Raw genomic sequence first — 17498 nt, 5'->3', positions numbered from 1 at the left:
TAATCAAAATTTCAGTATGAAAACTATTAGTGGGTCAAAAACTAGAACAAAGTTTAGTGAATGGGCTACTGTAGGCATTTATAAAAGTAGAAAAAGGCTTTATGAACTTTATGGTGAGAGAGAGCTGAACAAAAATACAGATTTCCTGGACTATGTGAGGAACTACTCTAAAATCTTCAAGAGAGTGTGTTTAACAGCCAAAGCAAACTATACAAGTTCTAAACTGAAAGTGTCGGACAACAAAGTGAAGACAACATGGAATATTATAAATAGGGAAGCTGGTAAATGTAAATCACGCGATTGTCAAGTCAACATTGTCTCGGATAAACAACTGACCATGTCAAACAACGATGTTGCCTCGGCATTCGAAGATTATTTTTCTAAAATAGCTATTAATACCACGAAATGTCTACATTCATCTTCGTCTCGAGCTCATTCCTTACTTTGTGCTAATGTTAAGAAATGTAATATTAACTTTGAGTTTAGTCTAGTAGATTCAGCAATTATTGTTAAAACATTCAAGTCACTCAATTTAAAGAAAACGGAAGACTTATGGGGAACATCTGTTAGAGTCATTAGTCATGTCTTGGACGTAATAGCGCCTTACTTAACCGTAATTTATAATATTTCAATTTCACAAGGCGTCTTTCCAGATCTTATGAAATATAGCAAAGTCATACCTCTTTTTAAATCGGGTGATTCGAGTGATATGGCTAATTACCGTCCAATATCAATACTTCCTGTACTAAGTAAAGTTTTTGAAAAGTTAATGTTAAATGATCTACTGGGTCACTTCAACAGACATACTTTACTTACAAGCAATCAGTTTGGTTTCACAAAGGGCCGTTCCACGACCGATGCTGCTTCGGTACTTATTAAACATATTTATGATATTTGGGAAAATTCTTGTGATGCAATTGGCATATTTTGTGATCTTTCTAAAGCATTTGATTGTGTGGATCATGGAACGCTCATTTTGAAATTAGAACACTATGGTCTGTCAGTAAATGCCCTAAACTTTATGTCTTCTTACCTTAGCAACAGAACACAAACAGTTGTTGTAAACAAAACCCGGTCTAGCGGTACTGTAGTCCAATTAGGAGTGCCACAAGGTTCTATTTTGGGTCCATTCCTGTTTTTGGTTTATATAAATGATTTGCCATGTGTAGTAGAAAATCTTTGTGAAATTGTTCTTTTTGCTGATGACACATCATTACTTTTTAAGGTTGATCGTAAATCTACCGATTACAGTGTAATTAACAGCACACTCGTTAATGTACTAAACTGGTTTACTATGAACAATTTGCTTCTTAATGCTAAGAAAACTAAATGCATTCGATTTTCTTTGCCGAATGTTAAACCAGTCGATACTAAGATACTTTTGAATAATGAATGCTTAGAGATGGTAGATAAAGCACTGTTTCTTGGTTTAACATTGGACAAAAATCTACAATGGAGTCCTCATATAAGAACACTAGCAAACAAATTAAGTTCGGCCGCTTACGCTGTGAGGAGAATTAGACAATTGACTAATGTTGAGACAGCTCGCCTTGTTTATTATAGTTATTTTCATAGTGTAATGTCATATGGTATTCTGGTTTGGGGCAAAGCAGCTGACATACAGACTATATTTGTCTTACAAAAGAGAGCCATTCGTTCTATATATAATTTAAGGGTGCGTGAATCATTAAGAGATCTTTTTAAAGAAATTAATATTTTAACTGTAGCTTCCCAATACATATATGATAGTATTATTTATGTTGTTAAGAATCTAGACTCCTTCACTAAGAATTCTGATGTCCATAACTATAATACTAGAAATAAAAATAAGCTTGCTATCAGAAAGTTTCGTGTTCGTAAAGTACAGAAGTCATTCGTTGGGCAATGCATTCATTTTTATAACAAGTTACCTGAGGATGCCTTAAGATTACCCTTTCCAGCTCTTAAGAATTACTTAAAAAAGTCATTGATGTTGAAGGCTTATTACAGAGTCGAGGACTACTTGACAGACAAACATGCATGGTCCAAACCAGAAACTGTAATAACGACAAGTAGTAATTAAAAATATTGTATTATGTGTAGAGTTAAAGGTGACTCAGCTCAGGTAAGAAAGCACATCAAATTGTATGAAAGCATCTCATAACAATCAGTCAGATTCATATAATATGTATTCTCATTTCTTTTATTGATTTTAATTTCTTTTCCTTTTGTAAGATTTGATATGTTTTCTGAAAGAGCTACGTATTTGTGATTTCATGTACATATATGTTTATTTTTTATATCAAATTCTATAAAGTTATGTACTCACTGAGTATAATTGCATGAATTCTATAGTAATTTAAATTGTATTTTTCTTAATTACTCGTAATGCATGTTAATTATAAGATGTAATAATGTTTTGAAAAGATGTGTCCCGCCGAGTTTGTTGCCGGTCCCATATTGGGATACCCTCCTCCAATTGAGGGGGGATTTAAATCTTCTCGGGGCAGAGGTGTACGGTTGGAGCCGGTAAAGGTTTATTTGACGTTCATAAGCGCATTGTAATATGCCTACTTGAATAAACTATTTTTTATCTTTTATCTTTTATCTTTTATCATACATTTTTCAAATTTGCCGCCTTTTTCTATTGACAAGATCTGCTTGACCAACTTTATATAGTCCATCGACGTCCATCCGTCCACAAAAGTCAAAATTCATATGAAATTATGAACCAATGAAGTTGGTGCAAACTTGACTTAGACTAAATTATGCTAAAAAAATATGCCAGATGCTAAATGGAAAATTTTGGTGCCAAAGTGAGTGAAAATATGCCAGATCTGGCATGATTTATGCCAAGTTGGCAACACTGCTATAGTTTGGTCTAACTCTACAGCTTTCCACAGTCTATGCAATAATCTCGTCACAAGCACACAACTAAACTCTAGCATCACGCCGTAGTGGCCACAACTGTGTCGTTTGGTATCGCCTCCACTTTCTTGGCTTCCACCTCCGTTTTCTCTTCTTCCGGTGCCCCGTTAACTTTTTCATCTTTCATCTCAACGTCTGTCGGTTTGTCTGTCTCTTGGGAGTCTTGGCTGACTTCGGTCTTGTCGGAGAGCTCTGGTTTGGTTGCTTCAGGTTTCTCTGGTGCTGGTTCCGGTGTTGGTTCTGAGGCTTTCTCTGTGGGTGCCGCTTCTGTTTTTTCCGTTTTTGGTGGCTCGACAGCTTCCGTGTCCGGTTGCGTGTCTTCTTTTTTGTCTTGTGAGTTGTCTGTGAATAAAAAATCCGTTAACAAGGCTAGTTTTTTTAAGGTTCCGTACCCAAAGGGTAAAACGGGACCCTATTACTAAGACTTCGCTGTCCGTCCGTCCGTCTGTCACCAGGCTGTATCTCACGAACCGTGATAGCTAGACAGTTGAAATTTTCAGATTATGTATTTCTGTTGCCGCTATAACAACAAATACTAAAAACAGAATAAAATAAAGATTTAAATGGGGCTCCCATACAACAAACGTGATTTTTGACCAAAGTTAAGCAACGTCGGGAGTGGTCAGTACTTGGATAGGTGGCCGCCCGGTTTTTTTTTATAAGGCTAGGCTAGATAACTCGATGTATAAATGTAGAATGTGAGACAGATGAATCCTTGGAACGGAATAGTAAGAGTGAGACAGTGCTAATGCCTTTTGAATGTTACTCTAAATTTAAATAGTTTTAGGAAGTTTGAAATGTTCCAGCAGATTCGTCTAGTTTCTTAGGCTCATTGTTGTTGATTTAGTTTCGTTTAATTTGTTTTAAATAAATATGAATACAATATTCAATTAAGACATTCTTCTAATTTCTAAACCCGCAATCCCATATAAATTTCATTGACTTATGACTTATATAAAAACTAAGTTGGCCAGAGCTCCCGAGGAGGCACGGCGTTAGACAAAAAATGTTATTACACTTAATCATAAGAAGACTATAATAAACTCTTACCAGATTCGTCTACTTCCATAGGAGTTTCCTTCTTCTCATCGCCATTTACCTTCTAGAAAACAAATTAAATATTACTCTCAAGTAAATTATCTAAAACACAACAAAATGGACGACACAGGACATCACTACTAGCTAAATACCGCGAGCTACCCAACATGATAATACTACTGCGATTGTTAAAGTAATAGGGAATATTACGCGAAACAATCTACGGAATCCATCACAATCTGGGGGTCTACCGCGAAACAAGGAAATCGTAATTTCGTTATCTAACCTCTCTATCACTATTGCATATTCGAGCGATTAAGAGGCAGATAACTAAATTTCAATTTTCGCATTTCTCAGTAGGCATCAAGGCGGTTTGTTAACAATAACAAACCGCCTTGATGCATCAATATTTTATTGTCTGTGAAAACTTGTCAAAAAACAGTTTAAGGCACGGTATGAATAAGTTACTCTGTAGTTTACTAGCTAGCTTAGTGCTGCACTCTGGCGGCAGAACATTGCAGTAATACCCCCTATTAAATTATTTACTAGTAACTTATACAAATTACTCTTGGTCGACTGTCGGCTCTCCTTGAATGATTGCCCCTTAAATTTTATTTAACAGCCAATCAAAGTACATTTAACCCTTTGTCACAATTTTTAAAAAATAATACAATTTTTAGTAATAAAAGCGTGCAGTATTGTATGGCTTATGATGACTAAAAAAATAGGTGGTTGGTATAGATGACCACCAGGACGAAAAGAGTTAAAGGGCTAATCATTGGTTAGTTTACCCTATTACTACTCCATTTTACCTTTAAAAATAATAATTTTCAAGATGATTATTTTCTACAACCCCCCAACTCGACTATAAAGTTTTAAAAATAAACAAACCACCACTATTCAAATGCATATGTGATTACCAGATCCTTCAAAATAATGTAAACTCTACTTTAGGTTTGTTATTAGACTTAACCGGACACCGGTATCTTGGTGGCAGTCTTTTAGTGACTTCTCATGTATTGATTCGATTGAAATATGTATTAAACACTGCTTTCACATCCCAGATATTAATATAAAAGTTGTTTACCCAATATACTACCCTATATCAGTGGGGAGACACTCCTCCTTTCGGCCATTCTCGGCTCCGTTCGGCTCAGCATTGCTCCGAGCAATTATTAGGGTTGGCACAACTTGGCGTCCCTTTGCGCGCACGACCACAGATAATATAATAATGACTTGAATTTTGACAACCCTAAATAGCCGAAAGGAACAGCATGATTCGTCCCTGAACTTTGGTTTTGTAGGAAGTGTCCTTTCTGTACGGTAGTACTATTATTTATTCGGTGCCTATATGCCCAATTAAATCATTTTTTTAATATATAACCAAGATATACTGGGTAGTAGATTAGATCCTTTTAGTATTTGGGACATAAGAACACAGTTTAACCAGTTTTGTATCATGTCGGTTAGGTTAAGGCAAAATGGCCACAACTAAAAAAAATATTTTTCTAACAAAAATGTATGAGAAGTCATTACAGTTAATAGCTGCCATGCCACCAATACCCCGGTTCCATAATAAAATGTGCATTCGTGCCTATAAATAAGTATGTCTTGTCCTATCCGAGCCGCTACTGCTTTTTTGGTTTGCGTCCCGGTACTGAAGTTGACGATGATGATTTTCGCCGCTTTTTTACCTAAATGTTTTAAAGAATATTAAAAAAAATACTGTAGCAACCATAATTGTGTTTTAAGTTTTAAGATATATTTTGTAATAATATGTATGCTGTATTTATCTATGGGCCAATAGTTGCCTGAAAATATATGTTTTCATTCATTCATTCATTAAATTTATTGAACTTGCCGTGTTTTAGTATGCACTAGCTTTTGCCCATGACTGCGTATAATTATGATTTCCTTAACAAAAAATATTCCATTCCCCGGACCTCAAAGTATCTTCATACCAAATTTCATTTAAATCAATTTAGCAGTTTAAGCATGAAGAGGTGACAGATAGGAAGTTACTTTCGCATTTATAATATTAGTAAGAAAGCATCCAGGGGATGTGTCATAGAATCATCTCAATGAGTGGTAAGAAGTCAAATACGACGTACTCGTCCAGGCGATAAAAACTTGTATTAAAAATCATTATTCCTATTTTCCCCTAAAGGTAAAAAGCACAAAGGCGATAATAGAAATTAGAGTGGTTTCACACTAGTATTTTCTGCGTGTGTACGGTCGTTCCGGCATTAAGCGTGTACACGCGCGCTATATTTCACTACAGTTGATCTATAGCAGCGGTCGGCAACCTTTTAGCAGCCAAGGGCCAAATAGTAGTTACCGAAGTTGACGCGGGCCGAACTTTGTTAATATTTATGACTTTATCAGACATTGTCATTTGTTAATATTACATACAAAATAGCCAGGGAGGCTCGCGGGCCGCAAGTGAGAGGTTAGCGGGCCGCTGGTTGCCGACCGCTGGTCTATAAGGGCAAAGTGAAAACAGCAGTGCCTCAGCTCGAACAGTGGCTCAGTCGCCCAAATATTGCCTCTCTCGTGTTGAAATTAGGTCGAGTGAGCCACTGTACCCGGCCCTTTTCTAACGAGCGACTGTTCCCTTCGTGCCTACACGCGCTTCCAAAAACGTGCTTATTGGCGCGAGTCTGGAACCGCCCTCAGGAATGAAGTCGCGGCCATAAGTTAGCTTATACAAGTAGCTACGAGTACGTACCTGCGGTTTGGTCTCCTCCGGCACCTCGGGCTGCGCGCTCGACGTGGAAGACACCTCATCCTCTTGCTCTCCCCTCTTCTGCTTCTTGTTCTGTCTGCCCTTCGGCTTCTCCTTTCCTTTCGTCTCCTTCGCTTCTACTGGCTGCTCTTCCGTCTCCATTTCTGGCGTCGGGGACTTTTCTTTGACCGGTGACGTGTCTAGCTGTTGGGAGGAACAGTTTTTTAGTAGTAATATTATACTTTATTAAATATGACGTTCTACGGGAAAAGGTACCGTATGGCGGCCGGCGCTTATGTCGCATTGTTATGGGAGCGGCGTTAATAATAGCGTAAGTGCCGACCGTTATAAGGTACCTTTATCGTGGGACGTTACAATTGTCACAAATATTCCAAATCGGGGTCGGCATAGATGGTGTTATCATAGCTCGCCACTTTTTCTATGAGATTTGATTTAAAATGATCTGTTGGTTTTGTGTTATAAAATTACTAATATTTCTTTTACCTAAAATATTTTTTTATTAAAAAAAAAATGTCGAGTTAGTATTGCCGATTTTGTTGAAAACAAAATTGCTTAAAATGTGACTTCACACCAGGTGGGGAGGGATTCGCAAAATGTGACCAAGTGTGACAAGGAGAGGGGGAGGGGTCAAAAATCCTAGAAATTCGTGTGACGTAATTAATGGATGATCCCTTACTACAAGATGTGTAATGTTGGGAGTTGATGTATTATTGTAGTATAGTAAAGCGTATAAGGAACATATTGTTGAGAAGGTGTGTTTCCGTGTGATAGTGCACTAACCGCGAGTATTGCAGTGTGCTGCGCGCCGGCGGCGACCTTCCCCGGGCGGCGCGCCTGGAAGGCCGCAGCGACGGCGGCCGTGGGCACCGCGGCGTCCGCGGCCGCGCCCGTCCCGAGCTGGCCCTCGCTGCCCATGCCCCAGCCCAGGATCTCACCTGCAATATCAATACAATCATTCGTACCGATATGGAACAGATGAGATTATTTAAACCGGACACACTCTTCTATCCTACACGGCTTTTTTTCGAAACATCATAAACTTTTGGGTTAATGAGACGGAGAAAAAAGTGTCCCCAGTTTTTTATACAAATTTTGGGTGTCACTTTTGTAACGGTCCCTACAAAATGTATGTGAAAAATATGACAAAACTGTCATTATTTTTGGAACATATTTTTTTCTTTTTAAATCGAAAATCCTCGTAATTCTGAGTAGAAATAACCCAAAAGTTAATGAATTTTCGAAAGAAGTAAATGGTACAGTTTAAGTGAAAATGCCCAATAACGTAACAGCAGGGAAGTCGACGCCATGGAGAGACTTGTTGTTCAGAGTGGACGGCACAAAACCCAGATTGCGGCCCTCAATGCGATGGACCGACCAAGTTAAAGCTCTTACCGGGTCACCTTTAAATCTGTGCGGAATGCAATAAATAGAGAAGCATGGCGGGAAACAACAAAAAAGGCCGTACAACGACCTCAATGACAATATCCAACTAAAACGACCGTAACACCTGAAATAAAAATACCCCATGTGACAACCCCGAAAGGAGTTTAGAAGTGAACGATACCTGTGTCGGTGACGGCGAAACTGTTGCAGGTCCCCGCGGCGATGCTGACGCACTTCTTACCGACGAGCGCCGGCACCGGCTCGAGGGTCTCCGCGTCGCCCTCCCTGTCGCCGAGGCCTAACCTGTGAATTGATAATTTGATTAGATAATCGTTAATAAGTTTAATAACAGGCCAATATGTTTGTACAATCCGTACAAAGATTAACATTCCACCTGTCTGCAATTTCCGTAACATATAGCATAAATTTCAACTGTTATACTCTGTATCTTTAGGTATTAAAATAACAGTAAACAAATAATTTGTACATTTTCGGGTAGTTATAACATTTATTGGTTAACCAACCAAATACAAAACCGCCTGGATCTGTCACTGAACGACCCGACTTTAACCTACATTATTTGATCATGTAATATTTTCATCTTAAGGGCTTAAGGAGCCATTTGAGAGTAGATTTTGTTTACTTTTATTTAAACACCTAAAGATACAGTCTATAGATACGGCTAGATTTGATCTTTAGCCCAACCAACAGTAGCCATTCTTTGACTGGTCCGTTGGATGTAAGGTAGACAGCTGTTCCGATTCTGGCCATTTTCACTCGGAAATCTCGCCAATTATACCGAGATGCCAAGAGCGTATTTGCTTATTTCACCACCTGACAATTTAAACTTGCCACTGACAATCTTCTGTCCATTTCTGGGTCGATAAAATACTTAACTGTTACAATTTTGATTTTTTATTTGACTAATACGTACCGTCCATATTCGCACCGACCAACAGCGAACACTTGTCCCTTAGAATCTAAAGCGAGCGAGTGGTGTTGTCCGCAGGCGACTCTCTGCCAACCGCTGCCCTGAGTGAAGGCGTCGCATTCTGTTGGCGCGTATAATGCTGTCTTGCGTTTTTCTCCTGTTATACCTGTTAGAAACAATTCATATAATTTCAATTAGAAACAATCATTTTTTTTGTAATTCCATAATAAATTGAGATATTTTTTTTTTCTCGAGTAGTCATGAGCAGGTCCATCTTCTGGTGCAAGCGTATCGTTGAATTTTGGGACACGTTGTATATTATTAGTTATTCAGGTTAGCAGGGCACCTGGTGGGATCATGGACATGGATATGGATATGGATGCTGTGTTCTCACCGAGCTGGCCGTAGTTGTTGAGCCCCCAGGCGAACATCTTGTCGGCGGCGGCGTCGAGCGCGAAGGTGGCGTGGTAGCCGGCCCACACGCGCGACGCCGCCCACTTCAGGGTCACCTTCTCTGGAGTCAGTAGAGCACCTGGTGGGGTCATGGACACTAGTATGGATGCTGTGTTCTCACCGAGCTGGCCGTAGTTGTTGAGCCCCCAGGCGAACATCTTGTCGGCGGCGGCGTCGAGCGCGAAGGTGGCGTGGTAGCCGGCCCACACGCGCGACGCCGCCCACTTCAGGGTCACCTTCGCCGGCGCCAGCAGGGCACCTGATGAAAACATGGATTTTGTTAACTAATTCTTAAAGTTTAAATAACAAAAAATAGCATTCACAAGTTAGCGGACCTTAGTACCCGTACTAAACTGTACTTTTTAATCCCTTATATCAGAGAACAGAGTGTATAGCGGCGGATTGTCAAAGTAAATTATGTAGCAACTTTAAATATACTGCCATCTTTCGACAGAAGATTAACACTGTGAGAACGCCGTTTGACTTTGATCCTTATTCTTTCACTGATGTGTGTTAACTTGTTAAATATTATTATTAACGCCATGTACTCGACACAAGGCCAAAGGTATGGTGCAATGTTTTCGAGCGATAGCGCCATAACCTTCAGCCTACGCTCGAGTAGTTGGCGTTAATATTAATATTGAACAAGTTAACACATATCAGTGAAAGAATAATGATCAAAGTCAAATGGCGTTCTAACAGTTTTATCCTCTGTCGAAAGATGGCAGTAAATGTATAGTAGCTACATAATTTACCATGAAAGTAACTCTCTATTTCAAATTATCTTGGCTTATATTAAAAAAAATAACTGTTTGATTGGTTCTGCAATCAAACTGCCATTTTAATAATAAACGAGTCAGAATGACCAGTAGGGGGCCTAGTCAAAATGATAATTGTATATCGACAAACGCCAAACGAAATGTAAAAATGTATTGAAATGACAGATGCTGCGAAAAATCACATGACTCTTTCCATATATATTATTTAAATTACAATTGGCGTTTTCTACAAACGATTATCATCTTCACTTGGCCTTAATGTTTAGATACTCACTGAATCCCTGCCTCGAGTCCCTGGAGGCGGAGCGTTGAGCGAGGCGCCCTAGCTGACCCTGCTCGCCGCAACCCATCGTGTAGACGCCACCCGTCGTCTGACAACAAACATACAAACATTAAGGGCCAGTTGCACCAACCACAGTTAACACTGATCAAAGTTACGCAGCAGAGATCTATAAAACTTCACATACAATAAAATTTTGCGAACGCTTTAATGGTAGACGGTTTGGTGCAACTGGCCCCAACTTTTTGAACGCTTCACGCCATAATCAAAAGCTTCACACGCCAAGGTCATGGGTGCAAGCGAGCTAATGTAAACCTTATTTGAAAGTGTGAAGGTTGCTTTCACAGCGTACGCCATTACACTCATGTGTCCATGGCGCTGTGGGCACGATCAGTTGTCACTTTTAGTTATTCAAAAGGTTAACATTCCTCCAAGTTGCCTTGCGTTGAAATTGCTGCGCGAAACAGGGCTAGATGTAGACATGCCTCCATTTACGAGGGAATTTTAGATATAGTTGGTCAAGCAGATCTTGTCAGTAGAAAACCGCGGCAAATTTGAAAAATGTAGGCGCGAAGGGATTTCGTCTCATAGAAAATTTGAATTTCGCGCCTTGTTCTACTGACAAGATTTGCTTGACCATCTATAATTGATATTCAAATTTGGGATTAAATACTTAAATTAGTACATGAGTCTGCTCCTGGGGCAACAACGCTTAAAAATTAGTAATCAGCGTTTCGGTGGCCATTAGTGGTAAAAGACAATGTTTTTTATCCTGATGCAGCTTAGACAAGACATAAACTAACTTTACGAGAATTGAAAATACAGTGTTATTGTGTTACTTGGTGTTTTTCTTTGTGTAGCGAATAAACGCTTTCTATACTAAAAGCTACATCATGTAGGTACTTACAGACAGGATGACGAGATGGTCTCCGCCGGAGGCCACGTCGGCGGCGGGCTCGCCGATGTCAATACGGACCGGCTCGCGGCACGCCTTGCCCTCGCGGCCGCGCACCACCAGTCCCATGCTGCCGTGAGAGTCCTGGGAACAAATTATATTTTTTTAACCTTTTGTACGCCAAGACGACGTTCGACGTCGATCGCTTTTTGATGAAAATCTTCTGAAAAACACCCCTTTTAGGTATTATTTATTCACAAAACTAAATTTTACCCCCGTGGCGTCAGTGGCACGACAAATGGATGCGCCGTTCGGCATTCAAAGGTTAAATATATCATTGCATTTGTTGGCGAACACCTGTCCGTTCTCCAAGTAGAAAGAGTGGACAGCTTTGGGCCTTTAAGAGTTGACCTTTTGAACGGTGGAACCAGACAGCGAAGGAATATGCCGTGTTCCGGACGCCAGGCGATCGCCATCACCATTGAGCGCAAAATTTAACTTTACCTATTGCCTGGCCCTATTGGCGAAGCTGACGGCTGTAGCCGTCATTGGCGTCCTTGGCAAGACCGACTTCCGATAACGGTCACAGCCGTCTGTGGCTGTTAAAAGATTAAGGTTCTTGCTTCGGTCCTAAAGACCCGGTCAAAAGCTCCCAACGGGAGCAATGATTTTGAATTAACCGATTCGGGGCTGATGACACGCTTGCCGTGTCATCAATATTTTTTACGCGTGGCGTATGACACGGGAGGTGTCATTATATTCTATGGCGCATGGCATGGCTGCCGTGTCATGAAGTGATTGTTTCGCGCCACAGCCAAAAGTTTTCGAAAATGGAACACGCAACGAATCGGTTAAGATCTCAAGGATAACTTGGATAAATTTTTATTTATTTATTTAGATAATTAATTCAGGCAACAAGACCCATATTACAAATACAGACTAACATACATAATGTATTTCATAAACTTAAAACTAAACACTATTTAGTCGACAAAACGGCGTGGCTAAATTAATAGTACATTATTGTCGAGGCTCGGAAGTAGCTACTTGCAGCAAGTAGCCTTCCAGCCGAGTCATATATAGTGCTTTTCTCAAAAATGGTGTAAGAAATATAAATATCATAGAAATATTTTACAAAAGCAACGTTGTTACGTATATATTTTCACAGAAAAAAGCCCTTGCCGCCTTTTTATTTTTTTAATAAAATAATAGACGTGTATTTTTCTGCCTGAAATACGCCAACCTATTTAGTGACGGGCCAAATCGAAAAATTTTCAAACCGAATAAGTCGACTCCGATTTAAACCCAAATCGGTTTGCAAACCGATTTGGCCAAGTCGATTTAACTTCTACTTTTTAAGTATCAGTAGTTCAAACCGCTCCGTAGTCTTTGAGTTGAGGAAATTGAATTGTCGACAGCAAAAATTTTGACTTAAAAGTTTTGTAATATTTTTTTAGTTTTGTTGCGCGGTAAATCACAATTTTATAATTTCTAAAGCTAAAACGGGAAAGCACTATACGAGCAAGCAGGAAAGAGCGTGCGGTCTCGTGCGATTTCGTGTCATTGCCGCGAATCGTTGAGTTAGCAAATCGACGCGGCGCAAAACTGCCAAACCGATCCAAGTATACCGCCAAATCAATCGCTTTAAGCCCATGCGAAATTGAACCTTACAACATAAACAATAAGTTTCATTTTACTTTACCTGTAGATACCAAGTTTCGACTCGACTCAATAATGGCGGCAATGTGCATGGCAACATTTTTCTTCGTGGTTTGAAATCGATTTGCGTACATTTTAATCCTCAATATGTCAAATGAAAGTGACGCATCAACAAATATGAAAGGATGCGTTTAGAGCGGGTGAACGTATCTTAAGTCGATTTACGGAACACTCACGTCGATTTAGTCGACTTCAGACCTAAATCGGTTTGAACCGATTTGTGAAGTCGAATCGTAACATCGCTAAACCTATTTGAGACAGCTGTTTGGCTGTTTAATGGGCCTTCATTTGATATGGCCATTTCAACTTTTAAAAAGTTTAGAACACGACAAATAAAGGAATTTGTATGCAACATTGCAGTCCCAAAATCGAGACTGCAACGTTTTTAACTTTTTAATTTTTGAGTGACCATGAACTTCGCGACCTATATTTGAGAATTTTTGAGAAAGACTTTGCCGTTCATTTTTGAGAAAAATAAAATTCCCTCTTACCCTAAAGGCTCCCCAAGCGTACACCTGCCCATCCTCCAGCAGCGCGGCGGAGTGGGAGTCGCCGGCGGCCACGGCCACGGCGCGCGCGGGCAGCGGCACGGCGGCCGCGGCGCCCTCCTCGGCGTCCCCGGACGTAGGGCGCCCGAGGGCACCTTCGTCGTTGCAGCCAAAGGTCCACACCTGGTGACATATAGGGTGGTTTTTTGGAACCTTACAATAATATATGTATGAAAAATACTACTTTACGTTATTAAATTCTATTTCTCGTACAATGTACTAATAATGTAAAATTAAATAAATTTGTGTGCACTTTTAAACAAATACATGCCTCAAAATTGACAGATAATGTAGATGGCTCTGTACGGTTCCATTTAATAATATGTGGTAACTGATTGTTAAGTTGACTTTTGATAATCAATTACCACAAAATGTGGTATCACATAGTGCATTATTCTTCAGCAATCAAACGATTTTTTCTTAGATTTTACACACCTTATAAGATTAATGAATATAAGTGGGATAGCAAAAAATGAGCCGCATTGCAAGGAAACTACTGGGCAAAGAACCCATGTGTAAGGAATACTCTATGTTACCTTTCCATCTGAGTCCAGAGCAATGGTGTGCATGCCACCGGCACATACATCCACAATTTTATCTCCAAGACCAGACACATACTTGAATCTGAAATAAAATAGGTGCAAATAAAAAAAAATGATTAATTTGATATTATTTTAGTAGTTTTTTCATATAATGTCCTAATTGTAGTAAGAAAAAAAAATTTAAATGTACAATTTTCCAAAACACAAAATTATTCTTTTACATGTAGCTGTAGGATGTTGATAAGGGTGATTTCCTTATTGCTAAGCAACATTAAGTTACTTTTTACATCAGCCAAAGTTTCCCTAAATGTGGGTAATTGTTTAACGAATCTGAATAACTTTTAACTTAAGCTGTGTTTTTGTATCCCAAATAATAAAATGACACATCAAGTAGCTAACCTAATCATCCTGTTTTTGTATTAAAACGACAGACTAATTCAAACTGTCAAATCAGGTATATACAATGATTGGAATGGAATCAGATAATGACCCATACATATATTCAGATTCAGACTTACTTAGTGGTCTCGATAACATCTTCTCCAAGACCCAATTGGCCTACATCACCCTGGCCGCATGTGAACACGGAACCCCTCTTCTTGGGCGCGCTCGGTATTTCAAGCTGGAACGCTGGAATATAAACATATGTGTCAGAGCATTATACAGGATAGACTGTAATTTTCTATAATTAAATTATTGGCCAATGAAATGACAGGTCTAAATTCTACAAAGGTCAGGACAGAATTCTCTTTACATTCTTACTTTACAAATTTTGATATTTCTTACATAAAAGTGCAGTTGTTGAAACTCTCTGCAGCCTAACCCATATGTGTGTAAACAAGACAGATAATTGTAGTCATTTACCACTACATGAGTAGTGAGACAGATGGTTAGTCATTCCACAGTCAAGGTCATAAACGGTTTTTCAATGGCCGACATTGAATTATGCAGAATCATTCTTTTCAAATTGATTTGCAGGAAATAGTACTGTTCTTATAGTTCGTTTTTTTAGCATTAGAAATAAGGTAAACAATCTTGATGTGTCTTTTAAATTGAAAAAGACATTTTAAAAATAATTTAGGGCAAATATGTAACAATTATGAATCTAATACAATCATTTATATTATTTTGCTTTCATAAGTAATAGTTTTTGATTTTTAAAAAGCGTTTTTCAATTAAAAGACATGTCAAGATCGCTTACCTTCTTGCAAGTTCTTTCTAATGCTAAACAAAACGAACTATAAATAATAAGGAAAATGTATTAAGAGGATTAAGAATACTTACAGATGGTCAAGCAAATCTTGTCAGTAGAAAAAGGCGCGAAATTAAAATTTTCTATGAGACAATATCCCTTCGCGCCTACATTTTTCAAATTTGCCAACTTTTTCTACTGACAGGATTTCCTTGACCAAGTATAGATACACCATAGGTACTTTTTTTTATGTAGCGGCTTAGTAAAAATGTGACAAGTCAGTTAAAAAAAAATTGATTTATGGATGTATTGATACATGTATCAATATACTGCAATTTTTTCATATGCTTATGAGTCATAGATAACACTTAGAGTAAACATTGCGTAACCCTGAATTTATAGCGTGTTATTATTGTGTTAAGTAATAGGCCGGCTGCATGTAAACTTTCCATGATTTTATCTATGGTCTGGCTTATCATGAAGTTTTTTTTATAGCCAAGACATAAATTTAAATATGCCTACGTTAGAGAGGTGAGATTATTACATAATGTAGCAGTAACATACAACTACTTCTACTAATTAGAATACTTTATTCATTAAATGTTAATGTTTACGATTAAAACATTTAATTTTAATGCATAACCTCAAAATCTAATAAGTTGTTCAATAATCCAATTATAATTAACACAGTATAATAATTACATGTAACATACATTTGATTTTCAATTACACTTACTAAGTTATTAATAAAGGCTATACAAAGCTTAGTAAACAAGTAAAAATAAGAAAGGCTGAAAACCGACGCATTTCCCGCCATCGTACTTTGACAGGTCATTGACGTTGGACAAAAAGGTAAAGAAAACAATTGCGAGGGAACACTTCCAAATCTTACCTGCGCGTTTCTTCTTATTCTTCGGGACGCTGGCTGACGTGGCAGAGTTGGTTTTCGACGCTGTGCGTTTAACGCCCCGCGCGGCCGGCATTCTGCCTGCAATACACCAGACGCGTCAGTATCAGTGGAGGTCGAGACGCGCGAAACGATCACTACACGATGGCTTCGCACCGATGACGTGCTCACTATGACTATAATCGCATTACGCTATTACCACTTACACTGCATCAATTACAAGGCTACACTCAAACAGATTTATGCAAAGCGAGAATAGGTTATATTATGCATTTGTATAGAGATACCGCGAACCAAACAACGCATCAGTGGCGTGAGGACGAAGCGATTCAGCACTCGGATTACTTACTGTGTTTTTGTTTGTTACAACTGTAGCCGAACTAATTGTATGATAAAATATCACACTATAATGGTAGATGACGTATTAATTTATCTGATTGCGAATTCTTTGCATCTCCGTTTGCTGCGCTTGGCCAACGACTAGGAGCGAGCAATGTTGCCCACTTCAATGTCAAATTAGCATGTCGGAAGTTACCGGTTTTTCGATTACATTCAATTGTCTATGCTTGGCTATAAAATTAAGAAAATTGTTTTTGTGCTAAAGTGATTATTTTAGGGTATGATTAAATTTTTGTGCACGATATATATTATTTCTTCACAACAAATTTATAATAAAATATTTTGCTACACGTTCCTAGTGGAGCGCCATCTAGTGTAAATTTTATTAATTTGAGTGTCACAAATTTTCTCTTATCTTCTCAACTAGATGTCGCTAGGCGTCATGAATTTCTTGATGCTTTTTCGTCGAGTGTTTTTGTTTTGAGTTTGGGCCAAGTGGGACTCGAACTCGCGACGAGGGTTCCGTAGTATCATACAATACTGTATTTTTCTTTAAGAACCATTTTTATCATTTGTTGTAAGTAGGGTTGCCAGATCGAAAGCCTGTTATCGGGAAAAAATATCAATTTTTGGGGATTTTGGGACTTGAGTCGGGAAAAAAATACTTTCAAATTAAAGTAATTGTGTTAAAAACAACGATATTTTACATTATTGGCACTACGTTAGCTACGCGCTCGACGCCGGTCGCTCGCTCGCTCGACGACAGTTCGGAACATGATATTATTGTTTTATAACGTGAAGCTGTTTTTCGGGATAATTTTCACTTCGTCGGGAATCGG

The 17498-nt window shown here is 38.7% G+C and overlaps 1 protein-coding gene across 1 annotated transcript; it reads right to left on the bottom strand.

The window, feature by feature from the left end:
- Positions 1–2600: 2600 nt before the first annotated feature.
- Positions 2601–16825, bottom strand: LOC134675933 (regulator of chromosome condensation). Its single transcript, XM_063534277.1, has 14 exons — positions 16670–16825; positions 16306–16401; positions 14740–14851; positions 14216–14303; positions 13623–13802; positions 11425–11556; positions 10512–10608; positions 9580–9717; positions 9009–9171; positions 8256–8377; positions 7472–7626; positions 6674–6874; positions 3958–4009; positions 2601–3249 (listed from the first exon to the last, which is right to left on the bottom strand). Exons 2-14 carry the CDS (start codon positions 16394–16396, stop codon positions 2927–2929), a joined length of 1854 nt encoding a protein of 617 aa, XP_063390347.1. The 5' UTR covers positions 16397–16401; positions 16670–16825; the 3' UTR covers positions 2601–2926.
- Between the last annotated feature and the right edge of the window lie 673 nt (positions 16826–17498).

The sequence above is a fragment of the Cydia fagiglandana genome, chromosome 23, assembly GCF_963556715.1.
Source record: "Cydia fagiglandana chromosome 23, ilCydFagi1.1, whole genome shotgun sequence".
Taxonomy (NCBI): Eukaryota; Metazoa; Arthropoda; class Insecta; order Lepidoptera; family Tortricidae; genus Cydia; species Cydia fagiglandana.
The sequence above is the reverse complement of the archived record's forward strand: the minus strand, read 5'-3'. Positions and strand labels throughout refer to the sequence as shown.

What these genes read in the sequence shown, in the direction of transcription:
- LOC134675933 (XM_063534277.1), bottom strand. Translation starts at nt 16,396, where the DNA reads ATGCCGGCCGCGCGGGGCGTTAAACGCACAGCGTCGAAAACCAACTCT. An exon ending in ACGCTTGGGGAGCCTTTAGG is followed by an intron (nt 11,557 to 13,622) that starts GTAAGAGGGAAT and finishes ATTTGTTCCCAG; the next exon opens with GACTCTCACGGCAGCATGGG. An exon ending in ACCATCTCGTCATCCTGTCT is followed by an intron (nt 10,609 to 11,424) that starts GTAAGTACCTAC and finishes GTTTGTTGTCAG; the next exon opens with ACGACGGGTGGCGTCTACAC.